At 49.3% G+C, this 23,175-nt stretch overlaps 1 protein-coding gene across 2 annotated transcripts; it reads right to left on the reverse strand.

Annotated features, from left to right (window-relative positions):
• Positions 1–1,272: 1,272 nt before the first annotated feature.
• On the reverse strand, positions 1,273–23,050 carry PMF1 (polyamine modulated factor 1). 2 transcript variants are annotated; one of them, NM_001038212.2, is made up of 5 exons: positions 22,863–23,050; positions 6,328–6,433; positions 5,139–5,239; positions 3,481–3,676; positions 1,273–1,779 (listed from the first exon to the last, which is right to left on the reverse strand). In NM_001038212.2, the coding sequence occupies exons 1-5, from the start codon at positions 23,021–23,023 to the stop codon at positions 1,726–1,728; spliced, it is 618 nt and encodes a 205-aa protein (NP_001033301.1). In that variant the 5' UTR covers positions 23,024–23,050; the 3' UTR covers positions 1,273–1,725. The 2 variants fall into 2 exon arrangements, with proteins under 2 accessions (NP_001033301.1, XP_059740854.1); XM_059884871.1 differs by having other exon boundaries at positions 3,481–3,615; positions 22,863–23,033.
• Positions 23,051–23,175: the final 125 nt, after the last annotated feature.

Consider the following 23,175-nt stretch of genomic DNA (forward strand, 5'->3'; position numbering starts at 1 on the left):
CCTCAGTTTGAGCCATCAGTGGGGCAGGCTGGGAGGGGAGGACGGGGATCCTAGAGAGGAAGGGGGGCCGGGGGTCTAAAATAGAACCGCGCGGAGTTGGGCTGCAGCCTCTCAGACTGTGATTTCCACCACTGGCCCCGTGGGCAGGAGCCAAACCCCAGGGAGGGCGGGCCTGCTGGCAGATGCCCTCATTCGCCCCGAGGAACCCTGTCCTAGAGAGGCCTCGACAGCAGGGGCGGCTCGGCTCTGTGCAGGCCCTGGGCATCAGGACACGGGAAGGGGTTGGGGCAGCACGGGGCCAAGAGCCAAAAGCCAACACGGGTGGGGCCGGGCCTGAGGTTAAGGACAGCCCTTTGGTCTGCCGCCGGCCAGGTGGGCCCTAAGCTGAAGACCTCCTGCCCCGTGCCCCTCACAGGCAGGGACGCAGGGTCTGCGTGGGGCAGGAAGATGGAGAGCACCCCTGGGCTCCTGACCACCCCATCCTCTTCCTGCCCTCACAGCCTCCTCAGTGCCAACCCTGGGGACCTGTCCTCCAAGGGACAGAATATCCAGCTAGAAAACCCGAGAGCTGCTTCTGCCTCAGCTCAGGCTGGAGAAGAGGGGTATGCTCACCCACCCCCGCTCACCGGGTGGAGGCCTGGCAGACACAGCACTGCCCGCCCACCCCCACCTGCGGCTGGGTGTTTGGATACCTCCAGGAGAGAGGAGCCACTGGGCTCAACGTAGGGGGTGGCGTCTGAAGAGGGGCCACCCTGACATCTCCCCAGTGTCCCTGGTGCTCCCAGACAGACCAGCCAGGCCTCTGTCCACAGTGAGGATGACGCTCTCACCCATACCCCTCTCACCCTCCAGTCTGGAGGAGACACCCACCCCACCTTTGGCCAAGTCTCTCCTGATGCCCTGTGGCCCTGGCTGGGGAAGAGGGGGCATGACGAGCCAGAGGACAAAGTCCCAGCCTTCTGGAGGGCCCACCACAGAGCCTCTCTCAGAAGCAACCCAAGAGAAAGAGAACGGTGGGCTGGCTTGGACAGAGTGACACTCCGCGGAGGCTTGTCCTGGCCTCAGGGAACCCAAGGGTCCTGGTTTTGGTGACAAGGGGCTTACCAGCCCTTCTGCACATGATGGTCAAATACAGCCCCCACCCGCCCTCCCCAAGACCTCTTGCAGCCCTGCAACCAAGACCTCGATGGGAGCCAGGGCTCTGGTCCAGGGCGGAATCTTGGCCTTGGAGAGTCCGGGGAGAGGCCCAGGCGGAAGCAGCACCCTCACAGATTACAGTGTAGTGGAGGAGGTTTATTTGCGGATGTGGGGAGAGCATGGCAAGGGTCCCTGGGGCTGGCCAGCAAGGGGGCAATCAGGAGACTGGAGACAGATTCCCCGAGCCAGGTCCGAGGGCGGGCTCAGGAACTGGCGGTGTGTGTCAGGGGGGTAGAGTGGCGGGTTGGCCCAAACCTATACGAGAGGAAGCATGGGGCCTGCCTCCCACGGCAGGAGCTGGCCAAGAGTCCTCAAGTTAGGAGAAAACAGGGAGGAATCTGAACGTCGTGTGTGTTTCTGACCCCAAGGAGCCCCAAAGTACAACAGCAATGGAGAGACCTCCTTCTCCAGCAGATTCCATCACTGCTGAGGGACTGTTCTCACATGCAGTTCACTCAGGCCCAGCATCCTGGACCACAGGCCCTTGACCTTGACTGCCCTCTGCTCCTGGGTCTGGCCCTCTCCTCCTCACTCAGGCTCCTTTAGTACGGCCAACAGCTCCTTCTGTTCTCTGTGTAGAGCCTGACATCAATGAGAAAGAACAGACAGATTGGGAGATGAGAAAACCCAAACCCCTTTCCTCCACTGTCCTTGACTCCAGGCCTGAGTTTCTACCAGAATGATATGGAAGGTGTCTGTAACTCATGTCATGGGCCCAGCAGAGCATGTTAGGAAATCCACTCCACTCAGGTGTTTATGGCAGGTTGGGTGGCAGGCTTGGGGCTCCACCTAGGCTGGGCCTCCACAGAGAAGAGCTGACCTTCAGAAAGGTCCCTCAAGTGTCCCCCTGACCCTCTGACCTAGTGGAGATTGCTAGCAGAGACGCTTTCTTAAATGGACTTTCAGCTGGGCTAATGGTTTAGTTGCTAAGCTGTATCCAACTCTTTTCGACCCCATGGATGGTAGCCTGCCAGGCTTTTCTGTCCATAGGGATCTCCAGGCAAGACTACAGGAGTGGGTTGCTATTTCCTTCTCCAGGGGATCTGCCCAACCCAGGGATCAAACCCATATCTCCTGCTCTGCAGGCGAAGCTTTACCACTGAGCCACTGGGGAAGCCCTTCAGCTGGACTAGACATGGAAATTGTGGTAGAAGGGGCTCTTTGGGCTCACACAGGACGCAGCGCTGAGCACACCTGACCCACTTCAGACAATGGCTAGGATCTGCACCTGTCGGGGAGAGGTATGGCTCTAAGAGCAGGGTGCGTCCTTCCTCTTAGAACAGAAGCACCAAATGTCACAGCTGGCAGGGCTCTGGGGATCACTGTTTGGCCACTTTGGAAGCCAGAGCCCAGTCAGGGAAGTGACGTTTGGCCTCACAGTGATGGAGTGGCAATGTCAGAGCAGCCTGAGGACCCAGCAAGGCAGCCCTAAGAGCACCCGAGACACAACTCTGAGCCATGGAACCCGCCCCAGGAGACAGGACCAGGCTGAGGGCCTCGGCTACCCGTCCTGGGCCCTGCCATGCAGACCTGGGCCACTACACAACACGATGCTGCACGACAGTACACCCCCAGGGCCGGAGGCTGAGGAGTGAAGACAAGAGGAAGCAGAGCAGGACACAGCCTTTCTCTCGCCGCCGCCTCTCTGAGGCCTCGGTGCCTTGCTGAGGCTGGGGCACAGCCTTCAGGTTCCCCTGACTGGTCTTGGGAGGAGACCAGGGAACCCAAGAGTCATGGATCTGGGGACCTATCCTGCTCAGGATCAGGAGGGTTTGCCCCAGGAAGGGAGCTGTCAAGTGGCCACAATAGACACCAGCTGGACATCTGAATGGTGGACAGAACCCACCGGCGGTTGGGTTCAAGCCCCACTAGAAGCCCTCTTTGGGAATCGTGCTTTGAGCAGCAAGGAAACCCCCTCATCACTCTGTAGCCACACTTGCCGTCTGTGTCACCCAGCCTGTCACCCCTTCCCTTTGTTTACCAACCTGGCCCCAAGTGACTTTGGGCCACTTTCAGAATAGGGTTTACCCTCAAGGACATGCTTTTTTTACAGGGAGGCTATGTTGTAGGTATGCTGACACTCTAGAAGTTGTTCTGAAGTACACATTTTAAAGGTACCGGGCAGTGGTCACGTGGAGTTGAGCCGCCATGGCTATGGAGTGTTGACCCTGACTGCGACAGGCAGAAGCCGCCCCTGGGCACGCCACTTGCTCTCTCTGGGCCCATTTTCTCCTCAGCTGCCACAGGGGACGGCGGGCCTGAGGGCCGGGCTGGGGCGCTCACCTGCCAGGCCTGCTGCCGGGCCTGGGCCTGCAGCTGCAGCTCCTCCAGCTGCCTGCGCCCAGCCAGGACGGCGTCCGCCAGCTGCCTGTTCTCGGCCTCCTGCCTCTGCACACGACGCTGCAGGGCATCCCGCTGCTGCAGCAAGTAGGGCGCCATGGCGCTGCGCAGGTCCTTCTCCGGGATCCCACTGGGGCGCCTGCAGGGGGCGCAGGGGTGGGGACAGGGAAGAGGAGGTGGTGGGGTGAGGCCTCTCCTCCAAGCCCAGGTGGCACGCCCACCTTCCGCTGAGCTGAGCTGGCTCTCGAGGCCTCTCCTGTGGTCCCTCACTCCCAAACCCAATCGCATGGCTCCTGCTCCTGAAGGGAACGCAGACCCCTGTCCCTCAGCTTCCGCTCCCAGGAACCCACCTCTCCCCTTTTCACCAGTCTGCACCCTAGCCTTCCTCCTTTCATCCACATACGCTCTCCCCAGCTCTACCCCTCCAGGGCTGGAGGCAGCTTTCCTCTGTGCTTGTGACCATGTGACCATGCGCCTTGCTGGGGCGTCCCTGCTGTCAGACTGTAAGCTGGAGAGATGGGCACAGGGTGGTGGCCCAAGAGCAGGCCCAGACCCCCAGAGGCCATGGCTGGCTAACGTGGGAAGATAAGGAAAGACAGATCTGAGAACGCAAGATTATAGGGGGTTCTGAGTGCCCAGAGTGAGGAGATGGGTCAGTTCAGATGGGCAGGGGCATAGAAGCCACTGTAGGTTCTTTAAAAATCCTTTGTCAGTTATAAAAGGTAATTCTCTTCAGTTATAAAGAACATAAAGCATTAAACTGGAAAGCACAAAAAAGGTTTTCCCTCCTCCTGACCTAGGCGTCTGCTCAGGCAGGGAGTGGAGGCAGGAGCTCCGGCCACTGTGATTTCGGTGGCCTCAGCTCTGCACTCCCGTCCCCAGGGCCCCCGCTCTGTCCTGCCCAGGACAGCCAGGCAGCGGGTCTGCCCCCGGAATGACAGCTCCCGGACAGCAGGTCTTTCCTGTCTTAGTCACTGGCGAACTCCTGGCATGAAGAACAGTTCTGGGCGTAGAGTAAGAGCTCCTAAAATATTTGTTGAATGAACAAATGAATAAAAACCAGATGCTTGGGCCAGACTAAACGACCTAAGAGTCCAAACGTCTCTATTCCACCTCATCCCACTCCCTCTGTCTACCCTCTCTCCCACAGGCCACGTGGGTCCTGAAACGAGCTGCCTGGGAAGATTTCTCTCATCCCAGGCACCTCAGCCCCCAGGATGACACACGTTTGCCCCCAGCTCTCCCTCCCCAGAGGGGCTACGCATTTGTCTCTCTGTGCCGGGGCACTGTTCGGTGTTGGCCCTCTCCACCTGTCCCTGTCACAGGGTCCTCTCAAGGGCCGTGAGCCCACAGTCTCATGAACGTGGTTCCACCAGAAAAGCTCCCTCAAAATGCTGAAATGCTGGGACTTCCTGGGTGGGCCAGTGGAGGCCCGGGTTCCATCCCGGGTCACAAAAGTAGATCGATCCCACATGCCGCGCAACTAAGACCCAGCACAGCCAAATAAAAGAAAAAAAATTTTTTTTTCTAAGATGCTGAAATGCTGCCTCTTTCCCTATGAGCCTGCCTGTGGCCAGGGGAGCAGGCAACGCCCTTCTCACCAGGCTTGCTCCTTGCGGTCTTTGCTTTCTTCCACAATCGCGTCCAATGCAATCAGGACAGCTTCCAGGTTTCCCTCAGCTTTGATTTCAGAGATTTCCTCCTGGAGGGAAAACAGGAAGGAGCTATAATGATACTAGACAATTCCATATGCTGAACTACTAACGGCACTTAGTAAAATTCTGGCTGATTTAAATTCTGTCTTCATACAAGCAGTCCAACTTTCCTACATGTGACTTTTATAAGTAAGGAAGTACAACACAGAAAACACTTTAAAAGAGTCTGCATGGGCTTCCCTGGTGGTCCAGTGGTTAAGAATCCGCCTGACAATGCAGGGGACGCCGGTTCAGTCCATGGTCCAGGAAGATCCCACGTGCCACAGGGCAACTAAGCCTGTGTGCTACAAGTATCGAGCCTGTACTTTGGAGCCCATGAGCTGCAACCTCGAAGCCTGTGTGCCACAGAGCCCGCGCTCTGCCACAAGAGAAGCCACTGCAGCAAGAAGCCCGAGCATCGCAGCTAGAGAGTAGCTCCCACTCCCCACAACTGGAGAAAGCCCACAATCAGCAACAAAGATCCAGCACAGTTAAAAAAAAATTTTTTTTTTAAAGAGCCTGCAGCAATACGCCCCTCCTGCCCATCATCTCTGAAGGCTGCAGCCCCTGCAGTTCCCCCCACGCCCGAGCGCCCCCAGCTGACAGCACACACACATTCTGATGCTTAACGAGGCCCATCCTGGAGCGTGCCAGCATGGAACTGAGACTCCCCAGGGAGAGTTCATGGCACCCTGTCCTTTCCTGTGCCCCCTCCAGCATGCAGTTCCCGTGAATTCAACCATTTGCTAAACGCATCCTCTGCCAGGCTTTGCAGCAGGTGCTGGAGAAACACAGGGAAAAAAAAAAAAAAAAAAGAAACACAGGGAAGCAGAACCAGGCCTGCCCTCGCTGAGCTCCCAAGGTCAGGTGGGACAGCAACTATAACCACCATTACAGCACAGGACAGGAGGCACTGGAGACACCCACATCATTTGGAGGGAAGGGAAGGCGGCCACTGCAGCCCCTGGGCACAGGGGATAGTCCTGGGGACTGAGGGTAGACGGAGGCCAAGGGCAGGGTCCCTGCCTTCAGGGGGCTGACGACCTGGAAGACAGGACCCGAACCGAGAGTGCCTGCGGGCATTCTTGCCACTCACCTGGATAGAAGTCTGCAACTGAGTTACAAACTTGTCATAGATGCGCTGGGTCATCTCAGGCTGCAACTGGTAGAAGCGCTTGTAACAGTCAGTGAACCTCTGGAAGCTGGTGGGAGGGGAGAAGGCGCAGGTTGGGGATTCAGAGTCATCAGCTGGCGCCTGGGCAGCCCTGCCCCTCATCACAGGGCTCGAGGCCTCGTCTCCATGACTCTGGCTAATGGCAGTGGGGGCAGAGTCTCATCTGCAGCTCTGGTCACTGAGGATGGCTCAGCCCCTCCAGTCTTCCCACTCCCTCTCAGCAGAGCCCCGGCTGAATTCAGGTGTCTCCCTCTGAAGGGTGGGTCACAATCGGGCCAGCCACAGTACTTAAACTCGACCTTACAAAGCACCAAATCACCAGGAGGGCTGATGAAGACTCAGACCACTGCCCCCGCCCCCATTCTGAACAAGCTCCCAGGCGATGCTGATGCTGCTGGCCTGTGCCCCTCACTTTGAGAATCTCTGGTCCTTCCAGTGCCCTTGCAGGGCTGCATTAGGACAGGGTATGTGGCCGCTGGGAGAGGTTTCCTTACTCCTAAAAAGAGCCACACAGGAAGAACTGATGCCCATTCTGTGGGACTTAACTATACCTAGGTGATGCTCCAGCCCCCAGCAACCACAGAGGCAGAGCAGGAAGAGGGAAAGAACCGGGTCTCAGATCATCAAGCCGCTGGAAACATCAAGCTGGAGCCATCCTACCTCGGGGCTTCTTGTTAGTGAGGTAATGGATTTCTCTTATTGTTTGTGGCATTTAAAATCAGGGCTCTGTCACTGGCAGCTGACACACTCCTTGTAGCTGCAAAGGTCAAAGGGTGCCCAGTATACTCCCGATGGCTGGCTCCTCTTGGGCAAAGGAACTGAAATAACAAACGAACTCTCATGGCTGTTTCCTCTCCCCCCTCCACCAGCCTCTCTGCCTCTCTCAGGCCCTTCCCATCCACAAGTGTTCACTTAGCATCTGCTATGTGCTGGGTGCTCTGGGTCAGTGAGGCTGGCATGGCCCTCCTGGTGCTTCCAGTGGAGGAAGAGATGGCAGGAAGTACAGGAACTCACAGGCGAACGTGGGGATGATTACTAGTGAAGAGTGCTTGGAGGGAAAAGGGCTGGGAGTTAGGCGCCCAGAAAGTGCACCGTGGGGATCACCTTTAAGTGTGGGGGTGGTCAGTGAAGGCCTCTCTGATGAAGGAATGTCAAGGGACCTGCAAAGAGTGGCTGAGGAGGTGTCCGGAAACACACCCTGAGGCTTCACTGTGGGCTCAGATATTCCTCAGCCGTCTGGGCCAGTAGGGGCTCTGGACAAACAGGACGTTGGGTACCTGGAGCCCAATGCACAGGCCCCACTGCAGCCAGGGCGTCACTGCTGGGTCCTCCCTTTCTCATGGCTCTCTGGGCCTCCTGGCCCCGTTCCTGCCACCAAAACAGAGTCCTCTGAAACGGACGCAGAGAGTGGCGCAGTGGTGTGCTGCGGCCAGCTCACAGTGGTTGCAAGAGATAACCGTTAAATTTCCAGGAAATCCGTGAGGCAGTTGTTAAGCACAGTAATTACTGAAAATTAAATTAGGTAAGACTACAACGAATTACACTAAAAACAAAGGTACTGGGGCTTTCCTGGCGATCCAGTGGCTAAAACTCCGCACTCCCAATGCAAGGGGGCCAGGTTTGGTCCCTGGTCAGGGAACCAGACCCTGCATGCTGCAACTAGGATCCGGCACAGCCAAATACATGCGTAAGTATTTTCTAAGAAAACCCACAAGGTACTACCTGCTCAAAACACATGATGTCCAAGTCATTCTACACACTTTACTCTGCTCCGGAGGCCGACCCCATCCATGGTCTCCATCTGTAGAAACACTGCTGCCCGCCCCTCCTCTACTGTATGCAGAGATGCTATGCTGCTAGGCTTATTTACACCCGGGAAGCTGGCAGACACCGTGAGCCAGGGCTTCATTTCTGGAGGGCTGGCTGTACACACCTACCAGCGTACCTCTGGCTACGGGCGACCGTCTCCCATCCTCTTGAGGGTACACATTTGCTATCCGTGCACTTTGGGGGAAAAACTAAGGTACCAAATACAAAGACGACAGACATCCTTTCACCCTCGAGAGCCCCAGACATCCTGTTGTTTTGCCGCTGGCCCCACGAGCCACGCAGTCTGCGGCTACACAGAGGAATATGGAGGGACACACGATGCCTGAAAAAGCGCGGCTGGAATGGAAACCGGGTAATTGTGGCCTGAAATGGGTCTGGCTCAGAAATGGGAGATCCTGTTCCTCCTCCCAGCCCTCTCAGCCCAGGCTGGCAGCAGACAGGGCCCAGGGCAGGATAATTCTGCTCACCAGTGCCGCTGGTCAACTCTTCTGGTATCCCCTTCCTGGTCTGCGAGATCAGTGAAAGTGACGGACCCAGAAACACACACACTGATACAAACACACAACACGGGAAACGTGCTCCAAGGACGTGGAGGGAGAGCAGTCAGGCTGGAAGCGGGGAGGAAAGTGGTTTCTTTTCTTTTAGTTTCACTGAGATGCAATTGACATATGGCACCCTGTAAGTTTAAAGGGTACAGTATAATGACTTATATATACTGGTAAATGATTACCACGGTAAGTAAACATACACCATCTGAGAAACAAAAAGGACTTCCCTGGTGATCAGATGATAAAGAATCCACCTGCAGTGCGGGAGACCTGGCTTCAGTCCCTGGGGTGGGAAGATCCCATGGAGGACGGTATGGCAAGCCACTCCAGTATTCTTGCCTGGAGCATCCCCATAGACAGAGGAGCCTGATGGGCTACATACAGTCCATGGGGTCATAAAGAGTCGGACATGACGGAGCGACTAAGCATACACAGAGAAACAAAAAAGAACAAACAATTGGATTTTCCTTGTTATGAGAACTTGCAGAGTCTGCTTTTTAAACAGCTTCCACACACACCACACAGCAGTGATAACTGCAGTCACCAAGTTCTGTGGCATTCCTAGTGCTGATTTGTCTTATGATTGGTAGCTTGTATCTTCAGACCACCTTCATGCAATTCCTTCTCCCCTCAGCCCCCAGGGATTCCTTTCTTGAGAGCCAGTGTAGACTTGGGAATACTGTGAATGCTCCTGTAAATTTCCTGAAAAAACGCACTCACAGAGAAATGATGCATTTTAGAAAACATTCATGGCCACTACCGCCAAGTGTCACCTTTTATCTTCTCACGTAAATTCTAATATCTCTGTGGACAGGGATGCCATCCACAATGGCGCTGGGATGTCCAGGGTACCCAGACAGTGTTAGAATCACAGCAGCACGCAAGACAAGCTGCAGACCAGGTGAGTGCGACTGCGCTGAGGCCCGGGCTGCCCGGCCTCAGGCGTGCTCCATTCCCAGCCACCTCCCCTACCCCGGACCCTAGGGTACCAAGGCTTGGACTGCTTGATCAGAGGTGCCCTCTCCACAGAGCGTCTCCATCGGCCTCTCTGCCAAGTCCTCCTGTGCCCTGTGCTGGAATGGTCTTCTGGCCTTGGCCTCCTGAGGGTACACAGGGGCCCTCCAGCTATCTCTGCCGGGCGAGTGCACCAGCTCTAAGGCCTGCCTGTCCTTTTGCCTGGGTTCACATCCTGCCTCTGCCACTCATCAGCTGAGTGACCCTGGACAACTTCTCTACCTTTATAAGCATCGCTCTCTATCTCCATCAAACAGAGATAGTAACTACCCATAAGTCACAAAATTACTGTGAGGATTAAATGAGGTTACATATGTAAGCACTTAGTACAGTGTACAGGGAAATGCTCCACGTTAGCTACAATTGTTATTACAATTTTCAAAGCAACAGTCCTCACCACCCCTGAAAAGTGTAGAACACAGCCAGTAACTGCATTTCCCAGGGCTGGGAAGTCTGAAGAAGGCAGGTTAGTAAAGCATCTTGATTGCAACTGCATGTGCAGGAAGAACCCCCTGACCCCACTGCAAAGAAAAGGCTACACTGTGGTCCCCAAAAAACGGCCACATTTTTCACCAATGAAAGTATTTTCTTATTGGAGTATAACTGCTTTACAATGTTGTAACTTCCTGCTGTATAAGAAGTGAATCAGCTGTATGTACGCATATATCTGCTCCCTCAGACGTTCCAGCCCGGCCCCACCCCGCCACTCTAGGGCCTCACAGACCACCACGCTGAGCTCCCTGTATCACACTGCCAGTTCCCACTAACTCCCTGTTTTACACATGGCAGTGTATTTATATCAAACCCCACCTCCCAATTCATGCCGCCCTCTCCTTCCCCCGCTGCGCCCACAGTCCGCTCTCTATGTCTGTCTCTGCTCCTGCCTTGGAACTCGGTTTATCTGCACCATTTTTCTGGATTCCTCATACACACTGGCTATATATATAAAACACATATATCGTTAATGTACGATATTTGTTTTTCTCTTTCTGACTTACTTCGTTCTGTGTAACAGATTCTAGGTCCATCGATACCTCTCCAAATGACCCAATTTCGTTTCTTTCTGTGACTGAGCCGTATTCCATCGTATTCATGTACCACGTCTTCTTTATTCATTTCTCTGTCAATAGACCTTAGGTTGCTTCCATGTCCTGGCTGTTGTAAATAGTGCTGCAAGTAACTTTAAAAACTGCATTTACTGAATTTCAAAACAGAGATGACTATACATTCACTGATTTTAACCTGTTTCTTCCTCTTATTATGCAATATCTGAGTCACCATCACTGTTTTTGAACTCACCAAAAAAGCATGTCATTCACAGCACTAAAAATTAATCGCAGGGACTTCCCTGGTGGTCCAGTGGTTAAGATTCCACATCTCTCTGATGGGGGCCTGGGTTCTATCCCTGGTCAGGGAACTAGATCCTGCATGCTGCAATTAAAAAGATCCTGCATGCAGCAACTAAGACTCAGTGCTTCCATATATAAAACAAAACAAAACCAAACAACCTCACTGTAAACTGAGTTTTCACATATGTTTAACTTAAAATATTTAAGGTCAAAATCAAGCTCTAGTGGCTAGTCAATCTGTCAGTTTACATACGCAGATAAATTGTGCAGGAATGGAAAGACAGAGGCATAGACAAGTAAACATGTGTACTGCTGCTGCTGCTGCTAAGTCACTTCAGTCGTGTCCGACTCTGTGCGACCCCAGAGACGGCAGCCCACCAGGCTCCCCCGTTCCTGGGATTCTCCAGGCAAGAACACTGGAGTGGGTTGCCATTTCCTTCTCCAATGCATGCAAGTGAAAAGTGAAAGTGAAGTCGCTCAGTCGTGTCCGACTCTTAGCGGCCCCATGGACTGCAGCCTTCCAGGCTCCTCCGTCCATGGGCTTTTCCAGGCAAGAGTACTGGAGTGGGGCGCCACTGCCTTCTCATGTGTACTAGTGCTAAAGAAACCCGGTGCGCCCTCCTCCACGGTAACCAGCTTGTTGCCTGCCTGCCCGCCTGTTCCACAGACTGTCCACCAGAGGGCGGGTGAGAACTGGCGTTTTCGTTCAATAAAGGCATGGAGGGTGAAGACAGCAATACAAATATACAGAAGCTGGGGAGCACTGTGACAGAAACCCATGCTCTCCACCTGCCACCCGCCACCTGTACAGCCGCCCTGTTTTATTAAGAAATGTTTCTCTAAAATGAAAAAAAAAAGAAAGAAAGAAAAGAGAAGAAAGAAATATTTCGCTGCTTGGTCTTTCCCCCTTCCCCCTTTTCAGCCTCAGGACTGAGAAAGAAAGGGGGGCAATAAAAACCAGAAGTGTTCCCTGATGAAAATAAGAGGTCAGTCAGCCGCATGTAAATCCAGCTAGAACATTTGCTCACACCATACATAAAAATACACTCAAAATGGCTTAAAGACTTAGATATAAGACCTAACACCAAAAAATTCCTAATAAAGAACATAGGCGAAACATTCTCTGACACAAATCATACCAATGTTTTCTTAGGTCAGTCTCCAAAGGCAACAGAAATAAAAGCAAAAATAAACAAATGGAACCTAATCCAACTTACAAGATTTCACACGGCAAAGGAAATCAGAAACGAAATGAAAAGACAACCTACGAAGTGGGAGAAAATATTTGCAATGATGTGACCAACCACAGGGTTCCCTAGAGGAAGAAACATCCAAGAGCAGCAGGAGTCTTTGAGGGAAGGACAGAAGGCCCGGCAGCAGCGTGAAGATTAGAGTGCACGCGCGCCTGGGGTGCAGATGCCGTGACGAGAAACACGCACGGGGTGCCGCCTGAGCCAGGCACTCTACGTGAAGCAACTCACTTAGTCCTCATGGTAACTGAGGAAGGGTCTACTCTCGCCGTGCCCATTTTTCAGATGCAGACGCTGAGGCAGAGAGGAGCCTGCCCAAGGTCACAGAGCTGGGACATGGTGGAGCCGTCAGCTCTGGGTCAGGCGTCCTTGGCCGCCACACAGTCTGCAGGCTGGTGGGTCAGACACACACAGTCTACAGCGTATCATGATAGGAAGAGCTGGAGGAGGGGGCTTTGGGCAGGGCTGGGGCAAGATCAGATCTGTATGTTAGAAACCCCTCTGGCTGCTGGGAGGGGGACTAAGGAGGCACAGCTGAGGTGGCGGCCGACACAGTGGGGACAGGGTGAGGTGGGTGATCTGGAAACACACGAAGAGCAGACAATCAGCACAACGGGCTGAAGCCACACACCGCAGTCTGTGAGTCACACCCACACTTCAGAAACTAGCTGCTGCCAACAGCACGCGTCATCTGCACATTCAAAGAGTGCGAGATATTTCTGAAGCACTTACTTAATCAGAATATTTTAAATATCAAACCACTCTTTTTCCTGTGAAGAACTGTTTCCTATGAACACCAACAGTCTCTGCCATTCGTTTAAAACTCAACCAGTTCACGTACACATGCGATTAGCTCTCCTTCCTTGGTCCCTGTCAGACACAGGCTTCAAGTCAGTTTCTACACATCACCCTCTGTAGCACGTGTTGGGCAGGAACGGCACCCGGACAGGCACTGGGCCAGTCTGGCACCTCAGACTCAAGAACTGTCAGTCACCGCTCACTCCCTCAGTGCCCCCGGGACGAACACCGCACGTGGCACCACTGCCGGGGGCCGTGGGGACCTGTGGCAGACTGGGCGTGCCCTCAATGGTGCCAACTTCTACCGGGGCCCCACCAACACCAACTCTAATCAACTGTCTCTCTTGGCGGGTCCTGATTTATAACAAAACACAGCAAACCTCATCTACTTGCTTTAGCTAAACAGGAAAACAGCTGTTTCTCAAGGTCCAGGAGGCTGTATGGACAAAATGAACCCTTCATTTTCAGAAGATAAGGGAGAGGTCACATATGGTAAGCTCCAACGGGGCCACATTTCTATGTCCTGAAGCCTACGAGAGGACAGATTTGGACGTCTCTGCCTCAGCTGATCCAGTGAAAGGAAGACACCCTAACTGAAGACAGGGGTATGGGTCTGTGAGGTCTGACAGCCCAGTGAGGCCAATAATCTCCCAGTCACTCTGGAGTGTATCATATAATTTGCCCCTCTGGTCAAGCTAACATGGATGGAAAAACATGAGTTGTAGGGGAATTCAATCTGCAGTTTGAAATATCCCTTTGGATAACTGACATGTGAATAGACCAGCTTTTACTCTGTAGAGATTCCTGTCCTCTGTATAAATTCTTGGTCTTTGGGATTGAGGACTTTTAATGACTTGGGAGAGGGTCAAGCATTTGGATACATCTTAAAAGGCTGTATTCATACATGACATTTGTTGAGCCCTTTCTAGGTGGAAGCCAGCCGTAAGTTCCTACTTAACTGAGAGAGGGGAAGGGCGTTCTAGCAATGAGAAAAAGCAAGTGGAAAGAGCGGGTGGTGTGTTTGCACACCAAGTGTGCCTTGCTGCACACCCACGGCCCTGATCACAGCTGGAGAGATGGGAAGGGCCAAGGGGTGAATGGCCTTTACACTAAGCTAAGGAGCTGAGCAGTCCTGAGCCAACTGAACATTATAAGCAGAAGGACATGCTCAAATCTGAGCCATAGACTGGAGGGAGGGAGCAAGATTGAGGATGGAGGGCCATTTTGGAAGCTGGTGCAATAATTCTATGAGAGACAGTGAGGGCCTGGACTGAAGCATTTGCATGACGATGGAGAGGAGATTGAGGAGACAGGCTGAAACCAACAGGGCATGGTGGCTGACTGGAAGCAAGGGGTCAATGAGGAATCCCAAATCTCTGGCCTAGAGAATGAGTAGATGGTGGTATTTTCAACCAATGTGGGGACCACAGAGGGAAGAGAAATCCTGTTTTGCTGAACGTGATGGTTCTGTGGGATACCAAGTAGAGATTTCTAGTAGTAGACTGTTAAAGATAGAGGCCTGAAGCTCGGGAGAAAGATGTGGCTTGAGAATCCTCACTTATTCCAAAGCTATTTACTGAATGTTTACTATGTGCCAGGCACCATAATAAGCAATGAGCAGAGAGTGATGAATAAGACAGATAAGATCCTGTCCTCAAGGATCTTACGTTTCATGTGGGGAAGACAGACCACAAACAAACAACAGAACAACATACTATGGTAAGTCTTTACAAAGGAATGAAATAAGGTGTTGTGATAAAGAATAACCAGGGGAGAAAGGTGGCTTTAGAGAAGATCAAGAAAACCATTTCTGGCAGAGCAAACATCAAGTGCAAACAGCCTGAGGCAGGAAAGCTCTTGACACTCTAGGGAATGAGAAGGTTAGGATGACCAAGTATAGCTGCAGAGGGGAACAAGAGGCAGGCAGGGGCTAGAACATGCGGGGCCTTGAAAGCCACAGTAAGGAGCGATGAACAGCCACTGAAGGGCTTTCAGCACAGCAAGATACCAAATGGGCTGTGATCTGCACACGTGCCGGTGAAGCAGGAGAAGGGCAATGCTCGCACATTTAAGGGACAAGTGGACGAAGAAGAGCCCGAGAAGGAGCAGCCAGTGCGGTAAAGGACAGAGGATGGTGTTGGAAGCCAAGGGAGAAATTTCAAGGACAGACAAGTGGTTAATAGTGTCAAATGCTACAAGGAGAGCACGTACATTAAAGATGAAAAAAAATCCAAAGTATTTAACAACAAAGAGTTATTATTGACCTTGAAACGAAGGTTTTAGGAGAATGGTGTCAAAATCCCCTAAGCAGAGGGAAAAAACTGGAGATGGAGAACTAGAAGCTGGGAATGCAGAGACCCAAGGTCACAGCCTGGGATGTGAAGGGAAGGACACTGACAGGGAGGGAGCTAGGAGGATGCAAGACCAGGCATCCCAGCCAAGTTTACAGGCGTCTGAACCCCTGCCTGGTGTCTCTATTCTCTCTGTGGACCAGGTGTTGAGGCCGTTTTCAGTGAGCGTGTAGAGGTAGCAGGGGAAGGGCCTGGGGGACAGGGTAAACATTTTAAATATTAATACTTCTGTGGAGAAGGGGAAGAGAGCTGACAGGAGACATGAGGATAATGGGCTCGCTGAGCGCCCAGATGAATCCCAAGAACATGGCTGTGTGGAAGCACCATTTTCCACCATGGGTGAGACTCTACAGCTGCTCAGAGGTTGAGTGCAGGGGCAGAGGAGTGCAGTCAGGACCCTGAAGGTGGGTTTCACAGCTGGTGGGGTAGGAGGATGAGGGGGCAAAGGAGCTGAGATACACAAGTGTGGCTGCCCTGCATCTCCAACTGAAACTATCCAAACAGAGGTCTTGATCTCCAACCCCGGACTCATTTCTCTCCCCCAACTCACGGGGGAGTGTTTCTTCCTCATCTCAGTAGATGGTAAAACTGCACTCAACCACCATCAGGAAGAGGCAGCATCCTCCTGGAGGTCCCCTCCCCCTCACCTTCCCTTCCAATCCAATCCGATTCTCTCTCTGATCAGCTCATATCCACCCACCCCTCTCATCTACACCATCTCTTATCTGGACTGTTTCAGCTCCTACCATGCAGTTAGCATCCCAGGCACAGGACCGTGACCTGACAAGTAGGGCAGACAAGATGATTTAGACTTAAAAATAATGGGAACGGCTTCAAAAATAAAAGCTCAACACTGACCTAATAAGTGTCATCTTAGAGTAATAAAAAATATAACACATCACCTAGTCAACTACAATTTTAATATGACTAGATAAAAATTATATTTAATATGGGATACAGATACTTCTCCCCATGACATAACCTGATTTTTAAACTTACCGTTATAACATGATCATTTTTTCCATAAGTCAGTATTATTCAAAATGGAATTTTAAATAACTCCATAGTCATGTGGCATAGGAGATCTTAGTTCCCCGACCAGAGATCAAACCTGCACACCCCGGGCAGTGGAAGCATGGTGTCTTAACCACTGGACTGCCCTCAACAGGATTTTACTAGATAGTTATTATACCTACGTAACCACCATCCTTCAAATGTTGAACATTTTTGGTGGTTTTCAACTGTTTTCTACTGAACATGCTGCATAGATATTTTTTGTACTTTTTATGATGTAAATTTTTTGACAATTTTATTTTGAAATAGTAATAGATTAGAGGAAGCTGCAAAGAAATGTGCTCTCCCCAATGTTAACATCTTACACACCATAGTACAATATCAAAACCAAGAAGCTGACACTGGTACAATCCACAGAACTCATTCAGATTTCAACAGTTATACATACATTTGTTTCTATTTGTGTATCTTTACCACATGTGTAACCTTGCATAACCACCACCTCAGTCAAGACACTCAATGCTTTTTAAATATATCTGTCATGATATGGGTTGAGGTCGCAAAAAGAAAAAAAAAAAAAAAATCAGAGTCTAGAAGCCTAGAAAGACCTTAAGGTAATCCTACCAACAATCCATTAATATCCTGCACAGCAGTCAGAGTACCTTTAAAAGATCAATCACTGTATCAGAGCATTACAAATAAATAGATTTTTAAGCCCGTGGAGAGCCATCTCCTAAGTACACACACACACACACACACACACACACACACACACACACAAAAGGATCACTCATGCCTTAAAAACATCAATGACTTTCCATTTCTCTTAGAATAAACTCCCTTGCATCTAACAAAAAATAATAACCCCTATATATAATGTAACAAAGACAGACAATGGGAAAAAAGAGATATAAACAGTTGTGATGAGATTTTTTCTTTTTTTAACTTTTTAATGTATTTTAAAAATTTATTTATTTTTTAACTGAAGGATAATTGCTTTATAGAATTTTGTTGTTTTGTGATGAGAGATTTTTAAAATGAAATGAATGGCTCAATCAAGACCATTTTTAAAATGAGTATATTCTCTCTCTACACACACGCGTGCGCGCATGCCTTTGGCCACATCTTGGGGCCTGTGGGATCTTAGTTCCTAGACCAGGAATCAAAGAACCTATGCCCTGGGCAGTGGAAGTGGAGTCCTAACCACGAGACCACCAGGGAATAACTAAAATACTTTAATAGGAAAATTTAGAAGCTCAAACTAATAAATAAAATAAAATTCTATACCCAGGAAACACAAACTGTATACTCTTTTCAAGTATACATGGAATATTCACAAAAATTACCTGTAGACTTAGCCATAAAGAGTCAGAATGTCAAAAATTCCCACAAAATCAGCATCACACAAACTGTTATTTCACCACAAGATGATAAAATTGGAAATTACAACAAAAGGATAACTCTTTAAGAATTACATGTCTGGGAGCCAAATAACATACTACTAAATAATCACTGGGTTACAGAGGAAATGATAAGGAAAATTACAAAGTACATAAAATTAAATGACAATGTCTATATGTAAAAAAATGAAATTGGATCTCTTTCTCATACCATACAAAAACTACCTCAAAATGGGTCAAAGACCAAAATGTCAGAGCTAAAACTATAAAAGTCATAGAAGAAAATATACATATAAATCTTTATGACCTTGAATTACACAATGGTTTCTTCAGTTCAGTTCAGTTCAGTTGCTCAGTCGTGTCCAACTCTTTGTGACCCCATGAACCGCAGCATGCCAGGCCTCCCTGTCCATCACAACTCCTGGAGTCTACCCAAACCCATGTCCATGAGTTGGTGATGCCATCCAGCCATCTCATCCTCTGTCGTCCCCTTCTCCTCCTGCCCTCAATCCCTCCCAGCACCAGAGTCTTTTCCAATGAGTCAACTCTTCACATGAGGTGGCCAAAGTATTGGAGTTTCAGCTTCAGCATCAGTCCTTCCAATGAACACCCAGGACTGATCTCCTTTAGGATAGACTGGTTGGACCTCCTTGCAGTCCAAGGGACTCTCAAGAATCCTCTCCAACACCACAGTTCAAAAGCATCAATTCTTTGGTGCTCAGCTTTCTTTATAGTCCAACTCTCACATTCATACATGACCATTGGAAAAACCAGAGCCTTGACTAGACAGACCTTTGTTGACAAAGTAATGTCTCTGCTTTTTAATATGCCGTCTAGATTGGTCGTAACTTTCCTTCCAAGGAGTAAGTGTCTTTTAATTTCATGGCTGCAATCACCATCTGCAGTGATTTTGGAGCCCAAAAAAATAAAGTCAGCCACTGTTTCCACTGTTTCCCCATCTATTTCCCATGAAGTGATGGGACCGGATGCCATAATCTTAGTTTTCTGAATGTTGAGCTTTAAGCCAACTTTTTCACTCTCCTCTCTCACTTTCATCAAGAGGCTCTTTAGTTCTTCACTTTCTGCCATAAGGGTGGTGTCATCTGCATATCTGAGGTTATTGATATTTCTCCCGGCAATCTTGATTCCAGCTTGTGCTTCCTCTAGCCCAGCGTTTCTCATGGTGTACTCTGGATATAAGTTAAATAAACAGGGCGACAGTATACAGCCTTGACGTACTCCTTTCCCGATTTGGAACCAGTGTATTGTTCCATGTCCAGTTCTAACTGTTGCTTCCAAGAGCTTATAAACATTGATCTAACTAAATCCAACTATATATTTTAAATACATCATATTCAAGATTTATTCCAAGAATGCAAAGACAGTTTAACTTTCCTAAAATCTACCAATGTAGATCATAACATTAACAAACTGAAGAAAAATGACAAGATCTTCCTAACTGAGGAAGAAAACATCTGATAAAGTTCAACACCTAATCATGATCTTCTTAATAATTCTCAGAAAACTAGAATGAGACAGGGACTTCCTTAATTTGCCAAAAATATGTACCAAAAACTGCAGAACCCATATGCACTGGCACAAAGACAGGCAAATAGATCAGTGAAACAGGAGAGAGACCCAGGGGCACTAAATGCAGAGGGACTTGCCATATGATAAAAGATGAATGAACTGCTTAGTTGGCAATGACTGGGAACACTAAAAAAAAAAGTAAGAGTAACTGAAACTACCATTTTACACCTGTGATCAGACAGATCACAGACTGAAAGAGTAAAATGATAAAACAGCCAATAGAAGAAAACACTGCATATCATCTTTGTGATCTAGGTGTGGGTACAGCCTCTATAAGCAAGATATCATAAGCACAGGCCATAAGATTAAACACAGGAAAATTGAGGGTTTTAAAATACAAATTGATTAGGTGATACCTAACAATTTATTAGGACTGTTCGAGGGATGTGGACTTAGTGCAAAGGCTGAGTAGAGTCATGAGTATCCACATAGCTTGGGAGAAGGCCCCCCTGGGATGACTACATTTCTCTTTCTGCCTCATCTTCCTGGGGTAAAGTGTAAATGATTAAAATCTGCAATTTTAATTTAACTAAGGATTTCTGTTACTCAAAGAACATGATAGACAAAGCTAACATCTCACAGAGATAGCTATTTCCTCTTCAGTCTAAAACTGACAAAATGATTGATATCTAGACCATACTGGGAACTCCAGCAAATCAACAAGATAAAAAACCCAATTCTAAAAAAGTACAAAAAAAAATTACAGGAAATAAGTAGGCAGTTCACAGAAAAGGAAGTCAAATGACTAATGAGGTATACAAGGAATTGCCCACAGCTTATGAGGAATTAGAAATGTGCAAATTAAAATAATAATGAAATACCCTTTTCACACCTTCAGAATGGCAAACAGAATGGTGGGTTTGGACCAGGTTTTCCGGAAAGCACTCTGACAAAACATAGGTAGGTGTAAACCCTTGGATCCAGGGATTTCAGTCCACTGTACACCTCAAAGAAATTCTAGCACTAGTCTGTGAGGGGAGGCACCCTGGCATAATCTGTGGAGGAGGGAGTTGGAAGCAATCAAGAGTTCATGATTGGGAATGGGCAAGTGCTGGACGTGTATCATGAAATGATAAACAGCACTGAGAAGCTATGAACCACATGCATTTACAGTATATGGTTATATCTTAAAATCAAAAATCTGTTGATTGAAAAAGACATGAGCACGATTATGATTCATGTAAATGTAAAACCTATATAAATTTACCGACAAAACAACACACTTTACAAAGGCACAAACTTACTCAAATGTCAGGTCCTTGCACTTACACTAACCCAGACCTATCCCTATTGCTCTCTATTCCTTTTTGCTGATTTATTTTTCTTTATGGCACAAGAAAGTCTATTCCAGGAGAGCAGGGACCTTCCTATCTTCATCACTGCGGTATTTCCAGTTCCTAACACAGAGCCTGAGACACTAGAGATATCCAGTAAATATCTGCACATGAATACATGAAAAAAATGGAGGACACACAGCAAGCGGAGAACAGGGCCTATGGGGAGGGGAGAGGAGGGCAAGAATGAGCAAGAGAAAGCCAATTAATCGATCAGTAATAGAGCCTGCCTGGACATACAATGATGGCGTGTCATGAATGGTCCATAAACATGATTATAAATTATTTACCAAATGTATTACTCTGGAAACTGTGCCCTGCTGGATAAGCCGATCACCTGCCTGTCCAGCCTCCTCTTATTGTTCTCTCATTTTGCTACTTCCTAGAATCCCCTGACCATTTCAAGGCCTTTGCACAAGCTGTTCCTCCTTCCCACAAGCTTTTCCTCTAGTTCTTCAGAAGACTGGTTCCCTCTCATTCTTCAAGTTTCAGATCAACGTCACTTTCTCAGACTGGAATCCCTATCTTATCTAGTGTCTTCCTTCCCCTAATTTGCCTCTTCATTAGCTTACCAAGCTCTGTGATAATTTTGCTTACTTCATGTCTCTACATATTGAAGGCAAGCTCCAAGACAGGGGCCTTGTCTACTTTATTGTATCCCCAGCACTTGACACAGTGTTTGGCACAGGCACTTAAATATTTGCTAAGTGAATCAATGAGTGATGAAATGGATCCTAAGGTCTTGGTGGGAAACAAAGTCCTAAAACTAGGAAGGAAATCAGAAGATGAGAGTCTTGACGAGGTCAAAGAACAGAGGTAGTGGGGACATAGAGGGTGGATGGAGAATAGGCTGTGGTCAAACCCCTGAAGGTCCTGATAACAGTGTTTCAGTACTAATGTTCTGGGTATGCGACCATGGACAAAACTCGTCCTTTAAAGTGTCCAATACTGTCGTGACCGGCTGGGACCTGGGTCCCTTTGCTGCAATGCTTGCAACCTGGGCAAAAGTCTCCTCAAACAGCAGAATACAAAGAAACTATAAGGAACTAAAACTAACCACATACAGGCACAGTTAATGGCAAGTTATGAATAAGATACAAAAAGACCAAAAATTCCAACCGTTACTTCTGAGCTGTTGGAAGTAAAAGCTGGGTACTGCACATGATCCCGGCACACAGCACCACTGAAGGGGTAGGTAGAACACTTAAGCCTCCTCTCCAAGCTGGACCAATGGATCCACCCCTGTCCTCTCCGCATTTAAGGGACCAGCTGCCTCTCCCGCAGGAAAACCAGCAAGGACTCCTACAACCTTTTTTCAAGCCCTCCTGCTGCACCACAGGTCTCAATAAAGGCTTGCCTGAATTTCTCCTCTTACCAATCTCTATTGTTTGAAGTGTTCAATAACCCACGTCAGTAACATTGTTACAATACTGTTCATAGACAGTAGACCGGAAGCGTTTCTTTCTATTGTAAGACATTCAGTCCTCACACCCACCCAGTGAAGAACGTATTACTATTTTCATAATAAATTCTATGATTCTAATGCTTTCTACGTGGCCGGCACTGTTCTAAAACCCTTACGACTATTTACTCATTTAAATCTCGGAAAGAACCTATGAGAAAGGTACTATTGTTGCTATTTTATTCACGCTGAACAGAAGCACAGAGCAGTTAAATCTTTTTCAAGTTGGGCCATGATTTGAACCCTAAATCTAATTCGAAAGCCTGTAACGTTCCTTCCAACCACCTATAATCAACACCAGGTTTACTGGAGAAAGGAGTAGCTAGAAGTTAGGTCTGCTCCACAGTACCTGTGTTAGCAAAAAACCAGTGACCCGTCCCAACCCCCAAACATCCACGTGACTCAGCTCTTTGCCCCCAACCCACCCATCACGGGCCGTCCTGATCTCGCGAGGTTTAGATTCCAGTGGGACAATCTACAACGAGATTTACACTCGGCCTCACTTCCTCTACCTTACCTCCCGGCAGCGACCAACTTCTGGAGGAAAGTGTCCACCATGGTGTCGAAAAGCTTCACCCTCGAAATGTTAGTGCCGGGGCGCGCAGGTTCCTGAGACAATTCCTCGGGCCCTTTTTCTGCACAGCCGCTGCCTACGTTGACGCTGCTCGCTTCAGCCATGTTGAAATAGAACCGCCAAAACCGACTGACCCGGCCGCCCCGCCCACCGAAGCCTCCGATTGGCCGCTCCCGACCGTTGGGCGCCTCCGATTGGAAGCAGCAAATGTCTATCACCCAGCCGTGGGGAGGGGACACTGCCGGACGCGGAGGAT

This window comes from Bos taurus, chromosome 3 (assembly GCF_002263795.3).
Source record: "Bos taurus isolate L1 Dominette 01449 registration number 42190680 breed Hereford chromosome 3, ARS-UCD2.0, whole genome shotgun sequence".
In the NCBI taxonomy this organism is placed as follows: Eukaryota; Metazoa; Chordata; class Mammalia; order Artiodactyla; family Bovidae; genus Bos; species Bos taurus.

What these genes read in the sequence shown, in the direction of transcription:
- PMF1 (NM_001038212.2), bottom strand. Translation starts at nt 23,023, where the DNA reads ATGGCTGAAGCGAGCAGCGTCAACGTAGGCAGCGGCTGTGCAGAAAAA. An exon ending in AGTTGCAGACTTCTATCCAG is followed by an intron (nt 5,240 to 6,327) that starts GTGAGTGGCAAG and finishes TTTTCCCTCCAG; the next exon opens with GAGGAAATCTCTGAAATCAA. An exon ending in GACCGCAAGGAGCAAGCCTG is followed by an intron (nt 3,677 to 5,138) that starts GTGAGAAGGGCG and finishes CGCCCCCTGCAG; the next exon opens with GCGCCCCAGTGGGATCCCGG.